Below are 27,352 nucleotides of genomic sequence, written 5' to 3'. Positions count from 1 at the left end.
GTGCTTTTAGGTATTGTCTTAGTGTAGACTGGTTGGATACCTCCCTTTCTCCTACAGACAAGATTCCTGTGTCCGGAATGATGGATCAGTAGCTTCCCTAGTTCACTGCTATCTGGATTTGTAATACATCAGACTTGTACATCTCCCTTCTCTCTTAATTGAGGATAATAATAACAGTAGTAATTAATAGTAGTTGTTAATATTTTGGAAAACTTACTAAGCTCCAGCCATTGTGCTAAGCAGAGTAAGTGCATTATCTCATATAATTCTCACATTATGCCTACTTTATAGATGAAGAAACTGAAGCTTAGAGAAGTTAAGGATCAGTTACTAAGTGACAAAGACTGGATTTGAACATATGGCTATTTGACATGAAAGCCCTCATTTTTAACTACTTTAATACTCTCAATAATTGTAACGATGACAATATCAATAATACATTTCTTTTTTATGTTTTTTAGAGACAAGGTCTCACTCTGTTGCCCAGACTGGGGTGCAGTGGCACAATCATAGCTCACAGCAGCCTCAAACTCTTGGGCTCAAGCAATCCTCCCACCTCAGCTTCCCAAGTAGCTGGAACCACAGGTGCGCTCCACTGCACCTGGCTTATTTCTTCATATTTTTGTAGAGATGGGGGTCTTGCTCTGTTGTCCAAGCTGACATTTCATTTTAACAGCATTTGATATTTCTAAAAGGTACATGTAAATGCTTCAATTAATTTTCTCAATGATTTTAGGAAGAAGGTAGAATGGGCACTTTCATCTTCATGTTGTATAGATAAGATCTTGAGGCTCAAAAGATTGAGAAATTTGCCTAAGATTATTATCTTCTAAATAATAAATCAGGAATCAGGTAAATAATCTATATAATTCAATTCCAAGTTCAGTGTACTTTTCACTGAAACAAAATTGAATTTAGTTAATCCAATGGCTTTGTTGATATTAGCAATGAGATAAAAAGATTCTTTTACTCCTGGGATGTTTTTATTCATTTATCTAAGTTTATTTTTGAGACAAGGTCTTGCTCTGTCGCCCAGGTTGGAGTGCAGTGGCATGATCACAGCTCATTGCAGCCTTGACTTCCCAGACTCAAGCAATCTTCTCACTTCAGCCTTCCGAGCAGCTGGGACTTCAGCCTTCCGGGCAGCTGGGAATACAGGTGTGAGCCACCAGCCTTGGCTAACTTTCGTAGTTTTTGTGGACAGGGTTTTGCTATGTTGCCCAGGCTGGTCTTGAACTCCTGGGCTCAAACCATCCACCTGCCTCAGCCTCCCAAAGTGCTGGAATTACAAGTGAGAGCTACTGTGCCCAGCTCCGGGATGTTTTTAATATTCATTTCATAAGTTAAAAGGCCCACATTGAGCAAAAATGGCCTTATTAAATAGGCCAGGACTTCCCTGCTTCAGCACTACAGATATTTTGAGCCAGATAATTTTGTTGTGACTGTCCTGTGAGTTATATGACGTTTCGCAGCATCTCTACCCATCAGATGTTAGTAGCACCTATTTGAGAATTACTAAAATACACAAATAATTAAGTTGACGGTTAAAGTGCCATCTAAGTAGAAATCTACCAATGTTAGGATTATTACTGATCATTACTTATAAATAGGTGGTATTTTATGACAAGGTATTTTATGCTTTAAGCAGGCAAAGTTTTTGCCATTTTTGCATTTCCTGAAATAAAATTCCACTGCGAAATTTTAAAATTCTGTACTTACTCTTCGTAACTCATCAGAAATGAGAAATGGATCACAAAAAGAATCTAAACATTTAACAATATGTCCACTGTCTCGTACAATATCTTCATCATATAACCGATGAAAAAATGACATTGAAAGCTGTGTGCAAGGAACATTTATAGCTTCAATTTTTTTCACTTCGGTTCCTGAAAAAAGATATTTTATAAAGAATGGAGATAGAAAAATTAATTTAGTATTCTCAACTATTTCCAAAATAAATCGCTATGCAGAAATTCTAAGAAGTTAACAAATATGACATTTTTGATATATTTAAAATATATATTAGTTTATGAATTTTGTTAAATTCTTATTTTGTAGCTTCTTCATTTCTGTTAATCATTAAGAGTTTATAACAAGGTCAGGCATGGTGGCTCATGCCTGTAATCCCAGCACTTTTGGAAGCAAAGGAGGGCGGATCACTTGAGGTCAGGAGTTCGAGACTAGCCTGGCCAACATGGCGAAACCTCGTCTCTACTAAAAATACAAAAATTAGCCAGGTGTGGTAGCACACACCTGTAATCCCAGCTACTAGGGAGGCTGAGGCAGGAGAACTGCTTGAACCTGGTGGGCAGAGGTTGCAGTGAGCCAAGATTGCGACACTGCACTCCAGCCTAGGCTGCGTCTCAAAAAAAAAAAAAAAAAAGTTTATAACAAAATCTCACCATTTCTGGACTAGATGAATATAAATTAGGGATACTTAAAAATGAAATACATTTTAAAAAATGTAGTAGAGGATTCTTAATGCATATATTATCAGAATTGCCTATAAAAGCATAGGAATTGCTTCGTATGATTTTTTATTCCTATTATGCTTAACGCTTTATAACTCCCTTTTTTTTTTCTTTGAGATGGAGTTTTGCTCTTGTTTCCCATGCTAGAGTGCAATGGCGTGATCTCAGCTCACCACAACCCCTGCCTCCCTGGTTCAAGCGATTCTCCTGCCTCAGCCTCCTGAGTATCTGGGATTACAGGCATGCGCCACCATGCCTGGCTAATTTTGTATTTTTTAGTAGAGATGGGGTTTCTCCATGTTGGTCAGGCTGGTCTTGAACTCTCGACCTTAGGTGATCCACCCGCCTCGGCTTCCCAAAGTGCTGGAATTACAGGCATGAGCAACCGCGCCTGGCCACAAAAATTTTAATTGATGAGCATTTGTAAAGTCCTTGAGTGTATCTTGAAAACATTTTCTCTTCATTTAAAAATTTCTTAGCTGGTGTGGTGGGTCACGCCTGTAATTCCAGCACTATGGACAGCCGAGGCAGGTGGATCACTTGAGGTCAGGAGTTTGAGACCAGCCAGGCCAGGAGTTCGAGACCAGCCTGGCTAACATGGTGAAACCCCATCTCTACTAAAAATACAAAAATTAGCTGCAGGTGGTGGCAGGCTCCTGTAATCCCAGCTATTTGGGAGGCTGGGAAGTGGAGTTTGCAGTAAGGCGAGATGACGCCACTGCACTCCAGCCTGGGTGACCAAATGAGACTCCATCTCAAACAAACAAACAAACAAAAAATTTCTCCCTTGGGATCTCATTTATAGTATTTACTATAAAAGACGGTTTCTAAGTGAAGGTAAATTTCAAATCAGGCCCTAATCAAATTATCACAAATTCAGAATTACAGAAAACTGAAATAACGGCATTTCGTCTATTTTTCTCTTGTAGACTTAGTTTTGCCCCATCCTCCATTCCCTATCCCACACTTATTTCCTGAATTTATCATTCAGGAATGGATTTTCTGCTACTAGAGGTCCCATTAAATTACAGAAAGTCATAAAGATTAAAATGAATATTTTTATTATTACCTCCATCGATCACTGAATCAGTCTCTATGTAGACACATATAAACACACTCTCATTCTGATAGAAGAGGGGTGGTGTTCTTTTGTTCAGAGCTCTAAGATTGTAGACCTAGGTGTGGTGGCCCTCGGTGTATCCCTACCCTAGATACATTTGCTGGATCTCTGACCTGAGAAGTAGCTTGTGCTTAAGAAGAGTAAGTAATGCTGGTGAATGTTTACACTAGCTCTTTTGGCTGTCCACTTGAGAGTCATGCTAGGACCTGTTATTCTATGTCCTGAGCTGGGCTCATGTGGAGGCATGAAGGATGCCTGGAGCCAGGAACTGTGTATGCCTCAGTAATTGCAAAAGCTATGCTGCTAAGAAGCTTCCTTTGTTTAGAGGTAAGATCCTCTGAGGGATTAGATAAAGAAAAAAGGAGACCATAGGAAATGATAAGAGGAGTTCTAGGTGATGTTGAAAGACCAAAAAAACAAGACCAGTGTAGAGCCCGATAGTTTCTGAAGATTGGTCAGTGGACACAGGAGGAGGGACTGACATCGGGCATGCCATTTTAATTAGCCTACCCTAACTCTGATTTGGGGAGTGGAAGGAGGGTTTGGATGGTGAAAAAATATGATTAAGTTCAAAACACTTAATAAGAGATATGAAAATAGCATTTGCTGTGGACTGAATTCTATCCCTTCAAAATTCATATATTGAGACATAAAAAATAGCATTTTCTATGGACTGAACTGTATGGCCAAATATTCATATATTGAAGCTCTAACCCTCAAAGTGATGGTAGTTGGAGATGGGGCCTTTGGGAAATAATTGGGTTTCAATGAGGTAGAAGGAGGGATGGTCATGGGACTTCAAAATATGAATTAAGAAAGGCATAGTTCAGTCATTGAGTCTATAACATGTAACCACTAGGATCCCAAATTCATGTTCTTCTCACATGCAAAATACACTCATTCCATTCCAACAGCCCCACAAACTTTTTTTTTCTTTTTTTCTTCGACAAGGTCTCACTCTGTCACCCAGGCTGCAGTGTGGTGATGTGATCATGGCTCATTGTGGCCTCAACTTCCTGGGCTCAAGTGATTCTTCTGCCTCAGCCTTCTGAATAGCTGGGACTACAGGTGTGTGCCACCACAGCCAGATAATTTTTTGTAGAGATAGGGTCTGCTGCGTTGCCCAGGCTAGTCTCAAATGCCTTGGCTCAAGTGATCCTCCCACCTTGGCCTCTCAAAGTGTTGGGATTACAGGGGTTAGCCACCTTGACCTGCTCCCAAAATTTTCACTCATTCCAGTATCAACTCTAAAGTCCAAAGTTTCTTCTAAATATCATAAAAATTGGATATGGGTAGACTTGAGGTATGATTCATGCTAAGGCAAAATTCCTCTCCAGCTGTAAACCTGTGAAGAAGGACAAGGTATGTGTTTCCAAAATACATAGGTGGGACAGACATAGGCTAGTCATTTCCATTCCAAAAGGGAGAAACAGGAAATAAGAAAGGGGTGACAGGTGTCAAGCAAGCCTTTAACGTAGAAAGTCAAATTCCTTTAGATCTTAAATGCTCAAGGATAATCTTCTTTGGTTTGATACTCTGCCTCTGGACCCACTGAGGTGGCAGTCTTGCTTCTACCCTGGTGGCGGCAGAGCCCTGAAGGTTCTGGGTGGCTCAATCTCCAAGGTTCCACAGGGCCAATTTAGCCCGTATGCTCTGCAGGGTGGCCCTGCCTCCAAGGCTTTGGTTGGAGGCCATCTGGCCTGTTGAAATGGAGGCAGTGGCCCTGATGGCCCTGAAGATCTCTGAATTGCTTCGGGGTCTTTCTAACCTTTTCTTGAATAATAGCGCATGTTCACAGCCCAATAGCTCTATGGTCCAGTCTTGCAGGATCTAAGAAGGCCAACAGCCTTCCTTCATCTCATCTCATTGTTCAAACTAGCAGAGTCTTTGCTGCTGATATAATTCCATCTCTATTCCTGACTTCTGTTGAAATGGCTCATTAAGTCCATAAGTCATACCCATGATCTCTTTATCAAATGGCTGTTTAGTGTTCTGAACAGTGTTCTCTTCAGAACAAACTTTCTCATTTTTTACAATAAGGATAGGTTGAAAACTTTCCAAATCTTCAAATGTTTGTTCATTTTTGGTTAACAATTCCTTCTGCAATTCATCTCTCTTCTTTCATACTTTACTATAAGCAAGACATTACTTTAAGACTTTGCTTAGAAATCTCATCAGCTAAATCTCCAATTTCATCACTTATAAGTTCTACCTTCCATAAAACAATAGAAAACAGTTCATCCAAGTTATTTGCCACTTTATAACAAAGATCACCTTTACCCCAGTTTCCAGTAACATATCCCTTATTTCCTTGGGAGCTATCACCAGAATTGCCCATAGTGTCCGTATACATGCACCTCAAGCTTCCATCCATCATTCAGTTCCAAAGCCACTTCCACATTCTTAGGTATTTGTTACAGCAGCTCCTCACTTCTCAGTACCAAGATCCATCTTAGTCAGCTTGGGCTGCTATAACAAAATGCCATAGTCTGGGTGGCTTAAACAATAGACATGTATTTCTCAAAGTTTTAGAGGCTAGAAAGTCCAAGGTCAAGGTCCAGATGATTCAGTTGCTGGTGAAGGCACTCTTCTTGGCTTGCAGAAAATTGTCTTCTTTCTGTGTACTTAGATGGCTCTAGTGCTTTTACTTCTTATTATAAAGGCATTAATCCCATCATGAGGGCCCCACCCTAGTGCCCTCATCTAAACCTAATTTATTTTCCAAAGGCCCCATCTCCAAAAACCATCACATTGAAGGGTTAGGGATTAAACATATGAATTTGGGGGTGGGGACACAACTCACTCCATAACATATGCTATTTTTTATGTAGGAATTTCATTAAATTATGTCCCCAGCATTTATAAGACAAGTAATGCATCACTATGATCACATACAGAAAGAATACAGTTTTTCCCTAGTACTAGCATTATAAAACACTGGGTGCCTCCTTATCATTTGGTGTCTTAAGTTAGTACTTTTCTGGCAACCCCATCAACGTGGAAGTGACAGAGGCAGGAGAGTGAAGTGGTGAATGTCTTCAATTCTGGATCCTGTGCTCACTCAGTCGAGTAAAACTGCACACATTACTTAGCTTATGCCTCTGACTATTCATTTGTAAAATAGTGATATATAATACTACCTTTCTTGCATTGTTTCATAAATGAAAGGAGGTAATGTGTATGATGCCCTTAGCTGAGCACATAGGAAGCATCCATTATATGTTATTAAAAAAAGACAAAGTGTATCTAAACATAGGAGCTATGGCGGCTGGCTGAGAGGATAAAAGAGCACCGACAACTGGCAATCTCCAGGGAGTGCAGCACAGTGAAGGAGGTTCCATCATCACTTTCTTTAGAACTGGTTCACTTCCCAAAAGAATGTCTCTTCACCTATTTTAAAAAGCTGCTTCTTTTGCTTTAAAAGGGCCCCAGAGGAAAATAAGAGGGGGGTATTTCAGAAAAAGAAATATAGCAGAAAAAGAAAAAGTAAAAGGAGATAAAAATGAGCTAGTGAAAGAGTACTAACATTCCACTAGAACTTCTGCTTCTGAAATAGTGTTATTATTCTTCTGTCCTATTTTTCAGAGTATTTATAATTCATCAAGTCAGGCACATGAGACATTTGAGAACCTCTTTTTGGAATGATTTTTTCAAAAATTAGTATAAAGTTAATGCTATTTTGTGTATGTACTAACATGGGGAGAGGGTTGAGCACTTATTTCAGTGAGCCTTATTTTTTCAAATAGATTGACTGAAGTTACTGTAAACATGTTTTATAAACACTGTGATACATGACTCTGATTATTTCCTTTTGAAAATTTTGAGTTGGGTAAATATATTCTCTCAGACACTCAGTTTAATTTTGTAAGTAGTCTGTACCAGCTTTTCACTCTATAAATTTTGCAGTAGTCTTTAGCCAAAAGCAATAAAATCTGACCTACTAAGTCTAACATCATGAACTGTTTGTAATCTTGTTCTTGACTAATACTTTAAGTTACTTTTGTGTAATTTACCAAAATACATCCCTAAACAAAAAAAAATCTAATTTAAAATGCATTTTATTGAGTATAAATCCATATCACCAATCAGATTCTCCTTCTAAATGGAACGTTGCTTTTATTCATTCTGTTGCTAAGATACCTCAACCTAAAATTTAAAATATAGCTTTCATTTTTTTTCCCCAAAATAGTCTTATATTAACTCTCTGCCTTCTTCCTTGTCCCAAGAGTTATTGAAGGGACTTAAGTGAGTGTTACTAAGTGTTTAAGTGTTTGGGTAATTTTCTCAAAAAAAATTTCTGGCTCTTTCAATGTATTATGAAATAATACATTATGAAAATATAATCTAGCTGGGCGCGGTGGCTCACACCCATAATCCCAGCACTTTGGGAGGCCAAGGCAGGTGGATCACTTGAGGCCAGGAGTTCGAGACCAGCCTGGCCAACATGGCGAAACCCTATCACTACTTTAAAAAAAAAAAAAAAAAAATTTTAGGCTGAGCACGGTGGTTCATGCCTGTAATCTCAGCACTTTGGGAGGCCAAGGTTGGCAGATTTACTTGCAGTCAGGAGTTCAAGACCAGCCTGGCCAACATGGCGAAACCCCGTCTCTACTGAAAACACAAAAATTAGCCGGGTGTGGTGGCACACACCTGTAATCCCAGCTACCTGGGAGGCTGAGGCAGGAGAATCGTTTGAACCTGGGAGACGAAGGCTGCAGTGAGCTGAGATCACGCCACTGCACTCCAGCCTGGGTGACAGTGAGGCACTGTCTCAAAAAACAAGTAAGCAAAAAACCAAAAATTAGCCTGGAATTAGCCGGGTGTGGGGGCCCACGACTGTAATCCCAGCTACTGGGGAGGCTGAGGCATGAGAATTGCTTGAACCCAGGAGGCACCACTGCACTCCAGCCTGGGTGACAGAGTGAGACACTGTCTCAAAAAAAAAAAAAAAAAAGTCCTGTGGTTGGCTGATTCCTCTGTGAAAAATCCATGTACCCATGTACTCATCTCAATTTAGATTTTGCCCAAATATCCCAATATCAGTGGACTCTTTCCTGATCTTTTCCCTCTGGGCAGAACTGACCACTCTTGCCCACACTTTTACATTTTTTTTTAGTTTTTGAGGCAGTCTTGCTCTCTCACCCAGGGTGGAGGGCAGTGACACAATCTCAGCTCACGGCAACCCTCCACCTCCCAGGTCCAATCAATTCTCCTTCCTCAGCCACCAAGTAGCTAGTATTACAGGTACTCGCCACCATGCCTGGCTAATTTTTGTATTTTTAGTAGAGATGGGGTTTCACCATGCTGGCCAGGCTGGTCTTGAACTCCTGTACTCAAGTGATCCGCCCGCCTCAGCCTCCCAAAGTGCTGGGATTACAGACGTGAGCCACCATGCCCGGCCCTTGGCTACACTTCTATGGTAGCACCTTTGACACATTAGTACATACACACACACACACACACACATTTTAACATATCAAGTTCATTTAGTACAGGTTTTCTTATTTACCTTAATGGTCCCTATATCTAGCAGAGTACATGGAAAATACACAATAAATACTTTTATATGAATAAAAAGAGAGAAAAGTTGCTCTTATGTGTTAAGCCAGGATAGTAGCCGTAGACTCCCAGGAAAGAGATGCAGGGCAGGCCTGGCACAGCTGGTCATACTTGATCTTGATGTATCAAACAGATGAGTCATTCACAATTTATATTTTAATAATGAAAATTCCTGAGGCAAAATTTTGTTATAATAGTAAAATAGTATCTGAAAAGATGAAAATTTTATTTACCTAATGTGATCCATTGTCCAGAAGAATCTGAAAGTAACTTCAAATTGGGAATAACATTTGGGTCTTTGAAAAAAGCCTAAAATACAAATTTGAGGGGAATAAGTTAGATATTTTATTATAAATGATAGTAAAAATTAACATAAAATAACTATAATCTCCTTTAATTCAAATAGAAAGGACAATTTAAAATTGGTAAAATGTCTGAGTAATAAAGAGTTTATAAATAAATGAAGTTTTATTACATTCAACTTGGAACAGTATGAACATTGTGTGTCCAAGTACAGATGTCTTTGGAACTTAATTTAGAAAATAATGATATACAGTAAACATTAGGAGGTTATATAATATTTGAAAACTTTGTTTTCCTTCAATCTTGCTTATTGAATTGCCTTAGTAACAACTCACATACTAGATCCAAATCCAAAAGTAACTGTCAATTTAATTCTTTCCAAAAGGCATGTAAAAAAGTGAAAAATCTAACTTCCTAAAAATGAAACGTTTTCTGTATGGCAAAAGACAAGAAAGCAGGTAAGAGTTTTAGTTCCAGATCCTTTTGTAGTTTATGAGCATGATGACTGGGTTTTCGCAGGTATGTGTGAGATGTGCCATCCTCGAACCTTGTTATGATGTCGGCATATTGTCAGTCTGACATGAAATAAGAAAAAAATATATAAAATAAAAAAGAGCTTTAGTTCTTGGCACCAGCAGCTGAGTCAAGCTGAAAAGGCAGAAGAAAATTTATTAGAAGCATCTCAGGGAGTCCACAAAATGTTCTGGAGGTGGAGGGCATCAGGCTGAAGGCTGGACCCAGGAACAATCCAAAATCATATGCAGAACTGCCCTCATGAGGAAACTGTCACCCTTGCTGCAGCCCCACGAAGCACTACAGTTGATCTTAGCCAAAAGGCTGAGAAGCGATAGCCCCATCAAGCACTAGAGGAAGCCACCACCACCCCTTTCTCCTATTCAAGCACTAACCAGGCCCAAGCCTACTTAGCTTTCAATATCAGGTACTTTCAGGGTAGTATGGCCATAAACATCAAGTACTAACCAGGCCCAATCCTGCTTAGCTTCCAACATTCAGGGTGGTATGGCCGTAGACATCACCAACACTCCCTTCTAACCTAGGCCATTGCTGTGCCAGGTCTGTCTGGCCTGAAAGTGGTCTCTGCCACTACCTTTGCCAAAGAAATGAATTCTGTGTGTGCCTCCTTCCTTAAGTTGCTCACTTCAAAATTCCAGTCTTGCACTGATGAGTCTGTTTGTAAACCTAGGTCCCACGCTTACTATCTGGATGCAAGGGAGTTCCTTGCATTTTGGGAGGTTTCACTTGGACTTCCCAAAAGTTACTCCCAAATTGCATGGTTGTTTACAAGGTGCTAGACAGCCAGAAAACATAATGTCTGTGAAGAGCAATAAATAAAAGAAAAATAATAGACTGAGAGAAAATATTTGCAACACATATGTTAAAACGGAGAAACTGACATCCTAGTGATTAAAAAAAAAACTAACTGTAAGAAAAACTGACAAACCTAAATTTTCTTCTGCCTTTTCAGCTTGAGTCAGCTGCCGGTGCGTGGAACGAAAGTTTTTTTTTTTTCTTTTTTTTTTTTTTTGAGATGGAGTTTCGCTCTTGTTGCCCAGGAGGGAGTGCAGTGGTGTGATCTCGGCTTACTGCAACCTCTGCCTCCTGGGTTCAAGCGATTTTCCTGTCTCAGCCTCCTGAGTAGCTGGGATTACAGGTGTGTGCCACCATGCCCGGCTAATTTTTTGTATTTTTAGTAGACAAGGGGTTTCACCATGTTGGCTAGGCTAGTCTTGAACTCCTGACCTTGGGTGATCTGACTGCCTTGGCCTCCCAAAGTGCTGGGATTACAGGCATGAGTCACCGCACCCAGCCTAGCTCTTTTTTATTTTATAATTATTTTTCTTTTTTCATGTCAGAAGGGTAATGTGCTGACATCATCACAAGGTTTGAGGGTGGCACATGTCACCAAAGGATAAAAATAGGCATATAAAAAATAAAAATAGGGCTAGGTGCAGTGGCTCAGGCCTGTAATCCCAGGACTTTGGGAGGCCAAGGTGGGTGGATCACTTGAGACCAGGAGTTCAAGATCAGCCTGGCTAACATGGCGAACCCCGTCTGTACTGAAAAAATACAAAAATTAGCTGGGCATGGTGGCACACTCCTGTAATTCCAGCTACCCGGGAGGCTGAGGCATGAGAATTGCTTGAACCTGGGAGGTGGAGGTTGTAGTGAGCTGAGATTGTGTCACTGCACTCCAGCCTGGGTAACAGAGTGAGACTATCTTAAAACAAACAAACAAACAAACAAAAAACCCAAAAAACAAACAAACAAAAAAACCCCACAAATAGCCAATAAACTTTAGGAAAAGATGCTCAATTTCAAGAGCAGTGAAAGAAATGAAAATAAAATCCAGAAGATACCACTTTTATCCATTACATTGCCAAGATTTAAAAAGACTGGTAACTTTTGGTGAAAGCACCAGAAGACATGCACTTTCACGAGCTGCTGGCAGAAGTGTGAATCTTTATAACCCTTTGGGAAAGTAATTTGCTATTATCTTGAACAATAAAAACATGCATATCTCATCCAGCAAACTCTACTTTTGGATTCTGAAACCACCAGTGGATAAGATTTAGGTATAAGGAGTTTTTTGTTTTAATATAGTATGCTTTGTAGTGTCAAAACTTGGAAACAATTTCAATGTCTATCAGTAAAAAAAAGTTGAATAAAATATAGTCCATCTATATCAGACAGAATGCAGCTATTGGAAAGAAAGTATTAGAATAGAATGTAAGCTCCCTAAGAGGAGGGGTCCTGTTTTTCTTATTCACTGCTATCTCCCAGGACTTAGAACAGGGCCTAACATATAGCACTTACTAAATAAACATCCCCTGAACAGTGTATGTATTGATTTTGAGGAAAAACCATAAATACTTTCAGTTAAAAAAGGGTAGTTTAGGGCCGGGCGCGGTGGCTCATGCCTGTAATCCCAGTATTTTGGGAGGCCGAGGCGGGCGGATCACAAGGTCAGGAGATCGAGACCATCCTGGCTAACACGGTGAAACTCTGTCTCTAAAAATACAAAAAATTAGCTGGGCATGGTGGCAGGCGCCTGTAGTCCCAGCTACTCAGGAGGCTGAGGCAGGAGAATGGCATGAACCCGGGAGGCAGAGCTTGCAGTGAGCCAAGATCGTGCCACTGCACTCCAGCCTGGGCAACAGAGCGAGACTCCGTCTCAAAAAAAAGGGTAGTTTAGGAGTAATGTATATGGCCAGGTGTGGTGCTTCACGCCTATGGTCCCAGCACTTTGGGAGGCTGAGGCAGATCACTTGAGCTCAGGAGTTCGAGACCAGCCTGAGCAACCTGGTGAAACCCCATCTCTACTAAAAATACAAAAAATTAGCTGGGCACAGTGGTGTGCACCTGTGGCCCCAGCTACTCGGGAGGCTGAGTTGGGAGGACTGCTAAAGCCCAGGGGAGTGGAGGTTGCAGTGAGCTGAGATCGCACGATTGCACTCCAGCCCGGGTGACACAGTGAGACCCCATCTCAAAAAAAAAAAAAAAAAAAAGAGTAACGCATGTGATAAAACAAAATAAAACTTCTATGCATTTATATGAGCATAAAGAAAAGTATGTAAGAATATGTATCATAGGCCGGGTGCAGTGACTCACACCTGTAATCCCAGCACTTTGGGAGGCCAAGGCAGGCAGATCACGAGGTCAGGAGTTCAAGACTAACCTGACCAACATGTTGAAACCCTGTCTCTACTAAAAATACAAAAATTAGCTGGGCGTGGTGGCACGTGCCTGTAATCCCAGCTACTCAGGAGGCTAAGGCAGGAGAATCGCTTGAACCCCAGAGGCAGAGGTTGCAGTGAGCTGAGATCGCACCACTGCACTCCATCCTGGGCGACAGAGAGAGACTCTGTCTTGAAAAAAAAAAAAGAATATCAAACTACTTGCTTCAGAAGTGGTGGTTACAGACTCGTGGTAAGAGGAGGGTTGAGAGGGTAGGGAGTAGGAGTAGATTGGGATAAGACTGACTTTTTCTATGAATTATTCTTTGTTGTTTAAATTGTTACAATAAATAGTTTCGTTTTTTCAACATTCCCTTCAAGTGATCACTCACTTTTCCCTCTTGAGAGAGGAATACCTTCTTCAGAGAGGTATCTAAACTGTCTCACTTTTTTTTTTTTTTTGTGAGACCAAGTCTTGCTCTATCATTCAGGCTGGAGTGCAATGGTTCGATCTCAGCTCGCTGCAGCCTCCACCTCCTGGGTTCAATAGATTCTCCTGCCTTAGCCTCCCGAGTAGCTGGAACTACAGAAGTGCGCCAACACACCCAGCTAATTTTTGTATTTTTAGTAGAGACAGGGTTTTGCCATGTTGGCCAGGCCGGTCTTGAACTCCTGACCTCAGGATCCATCCATCTCAGGCTCCCAAAGTGTTGGGATTACAGGCATGCACCACCGAGCCCAGCCTCACTTCTCTTATCTACTTCTCATTCCTCTCTTTCTGGTTCCTGCTCCTATCACTTAATGAATAGTACCTTTGACTTCCTAATACTAAAATCCAATGGACAGTGCTTGCCCTCATGGGCAGGCAGATAGTAAGAGAGGAGATAGTAACATGCCATGTATACTACAAAAAAGCACAGGTGCTATCAAAGTACAAAATGGGCAGACATAATCTAACGGCATTGGGAAAAAATGTTAATATAGAAAGAACATTTAGGTTTAGATCAGAAAGTTGAGTAGGAGTTAGCTGGGCAAAGGGGTATACTGGTAAATGTTTAACAACTGGCCACTCTTCCTCCCCTAAAAAGCCCTGATTGTGGCGTTTGCCTGATTCCATGGTGGATTTCAAGTTGCCAACAGTGTAACAACCAGCAAACAAAGATTCCTGAAAGTCTAGCAATCAGGCTCCCCTAAACTGGTTCCAGTATGCCACTGGAATTACCATTTTTTAAGGGAGAGAAAATGGTAAGTATGAAGGCTGTAAGGTGAGAAAGGATGATACATTCCATTCAAGGAAAGTGAAGAGGTTTGGTGTGACCCAGAAGCAGCAATGGTCAGATAAGGCTGGGGAGTTAAATTGACCTTGCAGTCAAGTGAAGAATTTTAATCTTGATCTAAAATCGATCTAGATCTTGATCAGTATTTTGATCTAAGGGCAGTTATTTTTCTTTTATAATTTTATAATATGGACAGAGTCTCACTTTGTTGCCCAAGCTGGTCTCAGACTCCTGGCTTCAAGTGATCCTCTTGCCTTAGCTTCCCAAAGAGCTGGGATTATAGGCATGAGCCACGACACCAGCCACACTGAAGGTTTTTGTTTGTTTGTTTGTTTTGTTTTGTTTTTTTGACGGAGTTTTGCTCTTGTTGCCCAGGCTGGAGTGCAATGGTATGATCTTGCCTCACCGCAGCCTCCGCCTCCTGGGTTCAAGCGATTCTCCTGCCTCAGCTTCCCAAGTAGCTGGGATTATAGGCACCCGCCACCATGCCCAGCTAATTTTGTATTTTTAGTAGAGATTGGGTTTCTCCATGTTTGTCAGGCTGGTCTTGAACTCCCGACTTCAGGTGATCCGTCCACCTCAGCCTCCCAAAGTGCTGGGATTATAGGCGTGAGAGCCACTGTGCCCAGCCTTTTTTTAAATTTTATTTTTTTATTAATTATTTTTTTTTGAGAAGGAGTTTCACTCTGTCGCCCAGGCTGGAGTGCAATGGCGCAATCTCAGCTCACTGCAACCTCCACCTCCCAGGTTCAAGTGATTCTCCTGCCTCAGCCTCCTGAGTAGCTGTGATTACAGGCACCTGCCACCATGGCCACCTAATTTTTGTGTTTTTTAGTAGAGACAGGGTTTCACCATGTTGGTCAGGCTGGTCTTGAACTCGTGACCTCAGGTGATCCACCCGCCTCAGGCTCCCAAAGTGCTGGGATTACAGGCTTGAGCCAGTGCGCCTGGCCAGACTGAAGGTTTTTAAGCAGAGGAAAGAGTTATCAGAGTCATCTATTTTTCTTTAAAGTTCATTCTGGCTGCAGTGTGGAGAATGAATTGAAGGGCTGGAAAAAGACTGGCTAGGAGGAAGGTTACTGTTGTAATCATGGAAGAGCTGATGTCCTCATCAGTCAAGGAGATACCAAGGGGGGAGGTAGAGAAGTAGATGGATTTAATGTTGTTTAGGAGGAAGAAACAAATGGAGAAGGAAGATGACTCCCGGGATTTCTCTTCATGAAAAACCATTTAATAAATGCTATTTAACAAGAAAGAGAACAGAGAAGAGATGTGAGCTGAGGATTATTTACAAATGTCTACATTATGCCAAGCCAGACACAGTCCCTGTTCTTATGGAATTTACATTCTAGTGGTGAAGAATTAAAGGTAAACACATTTTTTTCAAAAAGGTATCATATATGCTTAATTATAAAAAGACAAATTTTCCCCAAAGTTATTTCTAGACAAAAAGCAAGTTGCCTTACGACATTTTAGTCTTTCAAATAAAAGAATATTCACCTGAGTATTTTAATTTATATAATGGTACATTTTGAAAAAGATACATAAACTGGAATTAACCTCAATTAATATTGGTTTTGAATGCATTTTATGCCTTCTGAAAGAATCTCTTAAAAAAAGAAAATTTAATTCAGATTTCGTAATTATTCCTGGAGGTTATTAACTTAACAGTTACATGTTAGATGTCATTATAAATGGAGCAGCAGGTCAACTGGCCTGCAGTGAATTGACCTAGAACCAAAGGAAATGAGTCTTTATAAGGGACCCTCAAATAAGGCAATGCAAGTTACATTATTGAGATTACAATTATATGTCTAATAAGTGAATTTTTAAAAAATGTCCTAATACATGTAAATTGCATTTCTGGCTTGTTATGGAATTTCCAGTAAGGCATTAGAAGAGATTTTCTGTATCTCAACTTTAGGAAAGCTGACTGTGCTTTGGAAAAATATAAGATGATTCCTAAACTAGTTACAGTAATAACAAAGATACTGATGTCAAAATGCATGTGAAAATGTTAAATAAACTTGTTTCATAAAATGTGAAAGTGGGCTGGGTGTGATAACTCACACCTGTTATCCCAGCACTTCGGGAGGCTGAGGCAGGAGAATTGCTTGAGCCTGGGAGTTTGAGACCAGCCTGGGCAACATAGTGAGACTCTGTCTCTATTAAAAATAAACAAATAAATAAATAAAAATGTGTAAGGGGAAAAAAGATAAGTTTCTCTATTTTTAATTTTCTTATTATTTTAATTTTTACATCCAGCATGCATACTGGACAGACAATATTTCTAAATTATTTAAGTATATATTTGACTATATTATCTATCTGGCAGACTGATGGTTTCTAGTCCAATATCAATTCTTTCTTCCTTAAGGAATCCCATTTTTATTTGGGACAGCAATATGCTTAGCTTAGTCTGCATTTCCAGCCTCCCTGAGATGTGGGAGGCCTAAATTCTGGTCACATGCCTAAGTTCTGGTCATGAGATGTAAGCAGAAGCGTTGCGCAGGCTTCCAGGAAAGCTCTGTAAATTAAGGCGCTTCCTTGAAGTTGTTTATGTGGAAAATTCTCCTTATCATCCCCAGTCCCATGGTGAAGATGTCAACACTATATACTGGGCCCAGAGCTTTCTTGAAATTCAAAGTTAAAAGTTATATTCAACTATCTAGAATACTGCCACTTGTATGTACCTCAAATTCAGCATGCCTGAAACTGAACTCATTTTCCTTGTATTTCTTCCATGTTTTCTACACATTTAATGACATCATCAGCCACTCGAGTCAACCAAGCCAGAAACTTGGGAGTCATCCTACATGTCCCCCTCTCCTTTACTCTCAATATCTTACCATTCCTTAAGCCTTTCTCCTAAATCTGGGCCATACTGGTACTCGACATCATCATGTAACTGTCTAGAGGACAACAGTTTCCAATTTGGTGTCATTACTTCCTGACTCAGTCCTAACAACCCACCCTCCACACTTCTGCCAAGGTGATCTCAATATTTTAACATTTAAAGTCTTTCTTAAAAACTTCTCCTTCTTAGCCAGATAAAGTCCAAATTTCTTTGCATGGCACAAAAGGTCTTCTAAAATATTATCCCACCCATCTCTCCAACATTATCCTTGCCACTTCATCTACCTGATGAATTCCTACTCATCTTTCAGGCCCCGCCTTAAGAGTCCTGTCTTTTATAAATGCTCTTCTGACCACCTCAGTCAAAAATGATCACTTTCTCTTTTGTGTCACCAAAGTACCTTATGCCTCAGGTATGTATTTTATCACTTCTCTCTCTGCAATGCAATTTTTGGTATTTCCCTCCCTTTAATTGTGTCTATTCATCTATATAGACCTAGGAACTAAAGAGATGTTTGCCAGATAAATGTTTCCTTCCATCCATTTATCATCTCAGAAATACATTTTTGGAACATAATTTGTTTTTAAATTGAAAGGGAAAATTCAAAATCTGGAATTCTAGTTTAAACAATACCCTCTGTTCAGTAATGAGTTTTTGTTGTAGAAACAGCATGGTTTCTAGAGTCAAAATGCCTGGGTTCTGCCCTTTGTTGAATGTTTTTGCATAAATTATGTAACCTTTCTGAATTTTAAGCTATAAAATGGGAGTCAGAACACCAAACCTGGCAGATTGTTGTAAAGATTAATGATAAATGTAATATAAAAAGTGCTGACAGCTGAATCTGCGCACACTGGAGTCACTACTGCTATAGAAAAATACTTCATAAAGTAATAGAGAAATTTTTTTTTTTTTTGAGACAGGGTCTTACTTTGTCACCCAGGCTACGGTGCAGTGGTGCGATCATAGCTCAAGTAATCCTCCCACCTCAGCCCCGCAAGTAGCTAGGACTACAGGTGTGTGCCACCACACCCAGCTAATTAAAAAATTTTTTAAAAATAGCCACAGGATCTCACTATGTTGCCCAGGCTGGTCTCAAACTCCTGGGCTCAAGTGATCCTCCTGCCTCAGCCTCCCAAAGTGCTGGGATTACAGTTGTGAGCCACCATGCCCTGCCTCAGACTTTTTTTTTTTCTTAACATTTCTAGCTCCCCAAACTATACATGCCTTGTAAGCTGGGATCAGGTCTCTTCATCTTTTTATACCCTCTAGAGGGACACAGTAAATATTCAACAAATATTTATTGAATAAATGAATTATACTAAAATTTTTACAGTATTCTAAAATTCAGTGTCCTCAAATCCTGATCTTTAAAAAAAAAATTATAGACAGCCAGTACTGGTATAAATAAAAAATATAAAAAACTACATAATAATCTAACCATGAGTATTTGAGAAATGTTATTAATGTCATTATCAGTAGCATTATAATATAATGGCACTATAACACCATCTTAGGGAAAGGGAGGTAGACATTTAACCAATTTACTCTCTGTTATGGGTTGATAGTGTCCCCCCAAAATTTACATCCTTCCTGAAATATCACAAAGTGACCTTAGTTGGAATTAGCGTTGTTGCTGAGGTAATTAATTAAGATGAGGTTATGCGGGGCCCTTAATTCAATATGACTGGTGTCTCTATAAGAAGAAGAGATGCAGACACATGAAGGGAAAAGGCTATGGGACTGACAGGAAGAGAAGAAAGTGCTGCAGTTGCAAACTAAAGGACGCCAAGGGAGGGTGGCAACCGCCAGAAGCCAGGAAGAGGCAAGGATGGATTCTCCCCTACAGGTTTCAGAGGAATGATGGCCCTGCCAGCACCTTGATTTAAGACTTCTAGCCTCCAGAACTATGACACAATCCCACCTAATGTTCTCCTTTCTCCATTTCCTCCTATTTTCTTTACTGCCCTTATCACTATATGAAATAATCAGATTTTTTTTTCATTTATTGTAGTCTTGCCAAGGCCTGTACAATCTTTGACAGCTGGGCTCTTGTCTTGTTCCTCCTCGTATCCCCAGCACTGGAAGGAATTCCTAGCACATGATAGGCCCTCAGGAAGTGTTTGTTATGCCAAACTATAAACTACAGTCAATGCATGAAGGACATGAATGGCAGAGAATGAAGATAATTTCATAAACTGTAACAGTATTTTCCATTTGATTGAGGAGAAAAAAAAAACAGGATTGAAAATAATGGACTAAATTTTAACAAACACACCAAAACTTAAACTTTCAAGTGAGTTTTACCTCTCTCAAAGTAGTCACCTCTAGTAGTCAAAAGACTTATTCAAATCACTGTGCTACGGCTTCAAACTTTCTTGGGGGAATTCCTCATTTGGAACTGCTGGTAGAGCCTGAAGCCCAGTTCTCAGAGTGGGTGTGATGTTGAGAAAAAAATCGAAAGTAATTTGGAGCTAGTAAATAAAGCAGCGATAAAGCTGTGTGATAATATTTAAAATATTTTAAAATGAGGTGTGCCTATTGAAAAAGAGAGGCTGGGGGTGGTGGCTCGCCTGTAATCCCCAGCACTTTGGGAGCCCGGGGATTCAAGACTAGCCTGGGTAACACAGTGAGACTCTGCCTCTAAAAAAATTTTTTTAAATTAGCTGGACGTGGTGGCCTGCACCTGTAGTCCCAGCTATTCAGGAAGCTTGAGCCCGGGAGGTCCAGGCTGCGGTGAGCTGAGATGGTGCTACTGCACTTTATTCAGCCTGGGTGACAGAGAAAGACCCTGTTTCAAAAAATAAGTAAATAAAATAAAACAAAATAAAATGAAACAAAAATAAACAAAGGGAGAAACTAATCTTCTAGAGAGCGCGCGATCTTCCAGAACTGCAAAGTTCCCTGAGGCAAGATACAAGATGCTGAAAGTAGAGAAAGAATGAACTAAATGACAAACAAATTTATGATGAGTGATTCGAAACGTAAAAGTTCCTTTAAAAAAATCATTTGCACCTTTTATTACTCCCAAACGCCAAGAAAACGACGTCACTAAGGAATGGCGTGTTCACAAAAATCTATGCCAACGTGGGGGGAAGTTTAAAAATCGGCAGAGACCCAGGGAACTCTCCGACCCCCATACTAACCATAACGAAATCATCCTTCCGATAGGACTGAAAGGTCTGGTCAAAGCCGAACGCCTGCGCCTTGATTCTGCCCAGCATGGACCTGGGGCAGAGGAGGAAAAAGAAATCATCTGGGGGCTGGCACCCTCTCAGAGCGCACCGATAACCGATCCCACCCACAGCATCCGCCCTGCCCGGGTGGTTCGGGGTTCACTCAGGAAGCCTCAGGGTTCACTCAGAATGGCGCCGACCCGCGCGGGCCCCTCGACGCCCGGCCCGCGCCTCCACAGCCGCGAAGACGAAGGGCCTCTTCTCTCCCTGCGCCTCGGTTCCTCACCACTGGCGGAGTCGGCTGGTGATCTCCTTAGAGCTCAGAGACTGGAAGGTTTTCTGAGGCAAGAACCTGAAGTAGTAGCCGCCCAAGTCCCCGAGCTCCCCAGTAGCCATCGTGCTCTCGGCTGGGTGGATGCCTGGACCGTTTCCATGGAGACGCGGCGGCCGTCCGGTCGGAGCGACGCTGCGGGGGCGGGGCCACACGTCTCTAGGGACCCAGGGGTTCCGGCCTTGCCGCCGCGGGTGCAGGGAGGGAGGTCAGCCTGTCTTTCCCAGGAGCTTGTGCCGCTCCACTCCCCAACCCTGGGCTTGGCGGTAAGGGAAACTAGGGGTCGGGGATGGAGACAAATTGCCAATCGATACTTGTTGACATTAACTTTTAATAATAATTACTCAGCATGGGTTAATGTTCTAGTCTCAAGAGCTATAACCTCAGATTTACAGTTATCTACGTTTGATGACTCAAACGTTTCTGAAGAAAAGATTATTCTGAATTAATTAGGTTTATCTATTTTGGAAGACAAATGTCTGTGTGACTACTTAGGAAACTATTCTGTTTTACCATCTGTTTTTTTTTTTCCCTTAAAATGTACATTTGAAGGCCAAAAAAAAAAAAAAATGTTTCCATACACAGTACATTACAACATGCTGTTTATTTATTTTTGTTTTTTAGACCACTTTTGTTCTGGTATGAGTGCTGTTTAATAGAAAACACACTTTTCTTATTTTCTATTGAAAATTATCTTCGTTTCTACTTTTTTTTTTTTTTTTTTGAGATAGAGTCTCGCTCTGTTGCTCAGGCTGGAGTGCAGTGGCGCGATCTCGGCTCACTGCAACCTCCGCCTCCTGGATTCAAGTGATTCTCCTGCTTCAGCCTCCTGAGTACCTGGGATTACAAGCTAAGTTTTTGTATTTTTAGTAGAGACAGGGTTTCCCCATGTTGGCCAGGCTGGTCTCGAACTCCTGACCTCGAGTGATCCGCCCGCCTCGGCCTCCCAAGGTGTTGGGATTACAGGCTTGAGCCACTGCACCCGGCCTGTTTCTATGGTTTTTATTTTTGCCTTATAGCAGTGCATTTGGACTTCAGAATGGAGGGATAGTTCTTTTCCATCTCGTTGCTTTCTCTCCTTTTCCCCTAGCCCTTAAGAACTGACCTTGATTATTTTTTAACAGCATTAGCAGAAGAAGAAACGGGGAACAAAGACAAAAAAGAGAAACAGAGGGAGAGAGAGATAGATTATTCCTTTCATTGATGTTTAGTAGTCTGTTACTTGACTATACTACAGTTTATCCTTTTGGGCTGTTTCCTTTTTGAGGTTATTATGAAAGCAGCTATGAACATTCCTGTGTATGCCTTTAGATGGACTTATGCACCATTTCTGTTGGAAATACATCCAGGATTGGAATTGCTCAGTTACATGGCATAAGTATGTCTAGCTTTACTACACACTGTCAAAAAGTTTTCTAAAGAAGATCAGTTTACATCCCAACCAGCAATGAATGAGATTTCCCATTGTTCAACATCCTTGCCAACACATAGTATTGCCAGTCTTTTAAAATTTTAGCCATTCTAGGGAGTTTGTGTTAATTTTTTATTGTGATTTCAGTTTGCATTTCCTTGATAGTTAATGTTGCTGAGCAACTTTGCAATATGCTGGGTCATTTGGATATCTTCTTTAGTGAAGTGCCTATTTGAGTGTTTTGTCCATTAGGAGGAAGAAGGGTTGTCAGTCTTTTTCTTACTAATGTTTAGGAAGTTTTTATATAATATGGATATGAGCCCATTGCCAGATATACATATTGCGAACATTCTCTTTGCTTGTAGCTTGCCTGTAGCTTTAATGCTCAGAAATTCTTAATTTTAATGAAGTTGAATTTATCAACTTTCTTTTTTATGTGTCAGGTTTGATTTCTGCCTAAACAAAGTCAAGAAGATAGTCTCGCATTTATGTCCATAATCCATGTCAAAATAATTTTTCGAAGCTGAAGATTAGTTCTTTCCCTGTGGTTTTTCAGTGGACCCAGCTCTATATATTGGTAAGACTATTTCTAATCCAGTGAATTGCTGTGGCACTTAAAAAAAAACCAAGTGACTGTTTTTGTTCTTTCTATTCAGTTTATTGGACTGTCCTTACACAAATGCCACCTTGTGTTAATTACCGTAGGATTATATAAAGATGTGATATCTGATGGTATAAGTTGTCTAACTTTGTTATTCTTTTTCTTCAAGATTGCATAGGCTGTTGCCTTTTCATTTCTGTATAAATTTTAAATTGGGTTTATCATTTTCCATCAAAGAAACCTGATGGGATTTTTTTTTTTTTTTTTGAGACAGAGTTTCACTCTTGTCACCCAGGCTAGAGTGCAATGGCGTGATCTTGGCTCACGGCAACCTCCGCCTCCCAGGTTCAAGCCATTCTCCTGCCTCAGCCTCTGGAGTAGCTGGGATTACAGGCGCCCGCCACCACGCCCGGCTAATTTTTGTATTTTTAGTAGAGACGGTGTTTTACCACATTGGCCAGGCTGGTCTTGAACTCTTGACCTCAGGTGATCCACCTGCCTCAGCCTCCCAAAGTGCTGGGATTACAGGCGTGAGCCACCACGCCCTGCCCATCTGATGGGATTTTAATTGGAATTGCATTGACTATCTAGATGAATTTAAGGAGAATTAACCTTGTAACAATATTGTCTTCCAAACTATAATAAATATCTGTTTATTTAGATCTTTAATTTCTGTCAACAATGTTTTATAGTATTGAGTGGAAGAGTACTGATATCTTTCATTAGATCAATGATTCTCAATCAAGGTTAATTTTGCTTCCCTCGGGGACACTCAACAATGTTGAGATATGTCCCAACTGAGGTGAGAAGTGCTGTTGGCATCTAGTGGGTAAAGATCAACTATCCTGCTAAACATCCTGCAATGTACGGGATAGGCCCCCACAACAAAGACTGATCTGGCTCAAAATGTTGATAGTACCAAGGTTGAAAAACCCTATTTTAGTCCGGAAGTGGTAGCTTATGCCTGTAATCCCAGCATGTTGGGAGGCTGTGGCAGGCAGATCACTTGAGACCAGGAATCAAGACCAGGCTGGGCAACATGGTGAAACCCTGTCTCTACTGGAAATACAAAAACATTAGCTGGGTGTGATGGCACATGCCTGTAATCCCAGATACTAGGCTGAGGCATGAGAATCGCTTGAACCCGGAGGTGGAGGTTCCAGTGAGCCGAGATCACACCACTGCACTCTAGTCTGGGTGACGAAGTGAGACTCTGTCTCAAAAAAAAAAAAAAAAAATTGCATTTTTTTGGTGCTATTATAAGTGACACTTTAAAATGCTTATTTTCTTCCTGTTTGTTGTATTATATAGTTACACAATTTATTTTGTATATTGATGTTGTATCCAGACACCTTGCTAAATTATCTTTTTATTTCTCATGGATTGTTAGTTTTTTTTGGAGTTTCTCTATACACAATTGTGGTATCTGGTTATAAGAAGAGCTTTACTTCATTTTGTTTAATATTTGTGCCACCCACCCAGCTGCCCCCAATTACTTTAGTGCACTGGCTATGATGTCCAGGATAATGTTAAAAAAGAAGTGGTAGTAGAGGACATTCTTGCTTTGTTTACAACATCATAGCAAAAAATGTTCGGTTTTGGGTTATTTATTTTTGTGTTTATGTTTATGTTTATTTTTTGATTAAAATTGTTTTTTACCATTACATAGGGTGTAAACTGTAGGTGTTTTAGTTGATACCTGTTATCAAATTGAGAAAATTTCCATCAATTTTTTTTGAGATTTAAAAAATTATGTAAAAGCGTTAATTTTTTTCACATTTACCAAATTGACCATATGTTTTTTCTTCTTTATTCTGTTAATGTAGTAAACTAATTTGTTTTGTTACTGTGAAGCCAACTTTGCATTTATATAATAAGCCCCAGTTTGTTATATTTTTCTTTTTATAAAGCACATTATTAAATGTGATAATACCATGTTTAAGATGTTTGATTCTATGTTCATGAGAGATATTGGTTTGTGATTTTCCTTACCGTTATATACTTGTTAAGTTTTACTACTATTAATGTTTTCCTGACCTCCTAAAAGGAGTTGAAAAGTTTTGTCTAATTTTCTATTGCTAAACTTTTTTTTTTTTTTTGAGATGAAGTCTTCATCTGTCACCCAGGCTGGAGTGCAGTGGCACGATTTTGGCTACTGCAACCTCCGCCTCCTGGGTTCAAGCGATTCTCCTACCTCAGCCTCCTGAGTAGCTGGGATTACAGGTGTACGTTACCATGCCTGACTAATTTTTGTATTTTTAGTAGAGACTGGGTTTTTCCATGTTGACCAGGCTGGTCTTGAACTCATGACCTCAAGTGATCCGCCTGCCTTGGCCTCCCAAAGTGCTGGGATTACAGGCGTGAACCACTGTGCCCAGCCTAAACTTTCTATATTATTGGTAATATGTATTTCTTAAATGCTTTTTAAAATTGTGCCAAAAAGAAAACTCCATCTATGACTGTTACAGTTTTTAAGGGATTTGAACACCTCATCTAGATTTTCAATTTTATTAGCATAATATTATTTCTTACATTTAAAAACTTATCTTTTAAATGTTTGTGGAATCTATAATGGCGTTATTTTTTAGTTTTAATATTGATGATTTATTTATTTTCTTTTTTTCTTGACCAGCCTTGCCAGTGGTTTATCGATGTTATTCTTTTTTTTTTTTCAGATGGAGTTTTGCTCTGGTTGCCCAGGCTGGAGTGCAATGGGGTGACCTTGGCTCACCACAACCTCTGCCTCCCAGGTTCAAGTGATTCTCCTGCCTCAGCCTCCCGAGTAGCTGGGATTACAGGCATGCACCACCACACTGGCTAATTTTTGTATTTTTAGTAGACACAGGGTTTCACCATGTTGGTCAGGCTGGTCTCGAACTCCTGGCCCCAGGTGATCCACTCGCCTTGGACTCCCAAAGTGCTGGGATAACAGGCATGAGCCACTGCGCCCGGCCGTGGCCTTGATGTTATTCTTGACAACCAACCAACTTTGGCTTTGTTGAATTTCTATATTGCATGTTTGCTTTCTACTTAGTTGATTTCAGTTCTTATCTTTATTGTTTTATTCTCCTGTTGAGTTTAATTTGCTGACCTTTTTCTAGGTTATTAATTTCTAAGCTGGGATCATTAATTTTTGACTTTTTTTTTTTTTTGAGACAGTCTCACTCTATTGCCCAGGCTGGCATGCAGTGGTGTGATCTCGGCTCACTGCAACCTCCACCTCCTGAGTTCAAGCGCTTCTCCTGCCTCAGCCTCCCAAGTACCTGGGATTACAGGTGCGTGCCACCACGCCTGGCTAATTTTTGTATTTTTAGTAGAGATAAAATTTCACCATGTTGGTCAGGTTGGTCTCGAACTCCTGACCTCAAGTGATCCATCCGTCTCAGCCTCCCAAAGTGCTGGGATTACAGGCGTGAGCCACCATGCCTGGCCAATTTTTGACATTTTAAATGATATATGCTTTTAAAGATATAAATAGACTGGGCGAGGTGGCATGGACCTGTAATCTCAGCACTTTGGGAGGCCGAGGCAGGTGCATCTCTTGAGCCCAGGAGTTGGAGATGAGCCTGTGTAAAATGGTGAGATCCCGACTCTATTAAAATTTCAAAAAAGTAGCCGGGTGTGCTGGTGTGCACCTGTAGTCCCAGCTACTGGGGTGGCTGAGGTAGGAGGATTGCTTGAGCCATGGGAAGTCAAGACTGCAGTGAGCCATGATCATGCCACTGCACTCCAGCCTGGGCAACCAGAGTGAGACCCTGTCTCATAAAAAAAAAAAAAAAAAAAAGAAAGAAAAAAGATATAAATAAATAGCTTATACTATTTTAGGTACATCCTGCATGTTTTGACATGACGTATTTTCTTTATCATTCAGTTCAAAATATTTTCTACTTTCCAATAGAGTTTCTTATTTGATGAGTTATTTAAAATATGTTTAATGTTAAGCATTTAGAGATTTCTATTTTTCATTTTGTTACTTATTTCTAGTTTAATTGTACTGTGGTCAGGAAACATAAAACATAATCTGTATGATTTCAGTTCTTTCAAATTTATTGAGACTTATGGTTTTGCCTATGCTTTATTTTGATGACAAGTCTATGTACACTTGAAAAAGATATATATTCTGTAGTTAAATTTGGTGTCGTATATATGGTAATTGTTCTGTTCAAATATTTTGTTTTCACAGATATTAAGTTTGCTTTTCTTAACAGTTACTGAGAGAGGAAGTTTTAAATCTGTAGTGGTTGTTGCGGATTTGTGTACTTCACCTTTTTGTTTACAAAAATTTATAAATAGGCCAGGTGTGAGGCTTACCCCTGTAATCCCAGCTTTTTTCAAGGCCAAGGTAAGAAGATCTCTTGAGCTCAGAAGTTGGAGACGAGCCTAGGTAACATGGCGAAACCCTGTCTCTACAAAACATAAAAAATTAGCTGGGGATGGTGGTGCATACCTGTAGTCCCAGCTGTTCTGGAAACTGAGGTGGGAGGACTGCTTGAGCCCAGGAAGTCAAGGCTGCACTGAGTTGCAGTCACACCACTACACTCCAGCTTAGGTGTG

General features: G+C 40.4%; 1 protein-coding gene, 1 non-coding gene and 1 pseudogene across 2 annotated transcripts in view; 1 reads left to right on the top strand and 2 right to left on the bottom strand.

The window, feature by feature from the left end:
• CFAP300 (cilia and flagella associated protein 300) overlaps window positions 1-20,907 on the bottom strand; it is a 36,311-nt gene extending 15,404 nt beyond the window's left edge. Inside the window, exons 1-4 of the mRNA XM_508717.9 lie at window positions 20,742-20,907; window positions 20,426-20,507; window positions 9,384-9,459; window positions 1,720-1,886 (exon numbers count right to left, since the gene is read on the bottom strand). Coding sequence (XP_508717.1) covers window positions 1,720-1,886; window positions 9,384-9,459; window positions 20,426-20,507; window positions 20,742-20,851 — 435 coding nt within the window. The 5' untranslated portion in view covers window positions 20,852-20,907. The remainder of the gene's footprint in view (window positions 1-1,719; window positions 1,887-9,383; window positions 9,460-20,425; window positions 20,508-20,741) is intronic.
• Window positions 9,931-10,034, top strand: LOC112204926 (small nucleolar RNA U13). Its single transcript, XR_002938669.2, has one exon. It is a non-coding gene; the product is annotated as a small nucleolar RNA U13 (small nucleolar RNA).
• LOC112204937 (small nucleolar RNA U13) lies at window positions 11,322-11,412 on the bottom strand (annotated as a pseudogene).
• Window positions 20,908-27,352: the final 6,445 nt, after the last annotated feature.

This window comes from Pan troglodytes, chromosome 9, assembly GCF_028858775.2.
Source record: "Pan troglodytes isolate AG18354 chromosome 9, NHGRI_mPanTro3-v2.0_pri, whole genome shotgun sequence".
NCBI classification, from domain to species: Eukaryota; Metazoa; Chordata; class Mammalia; order Primates; family Hominidae; genus Pan; species Pan troglodytes.
The sequence above is the reverse complement of the archived record's forward strand: the minus strand, read 5'-3'. Positions and strand labels throughout refer to the sequence as shown.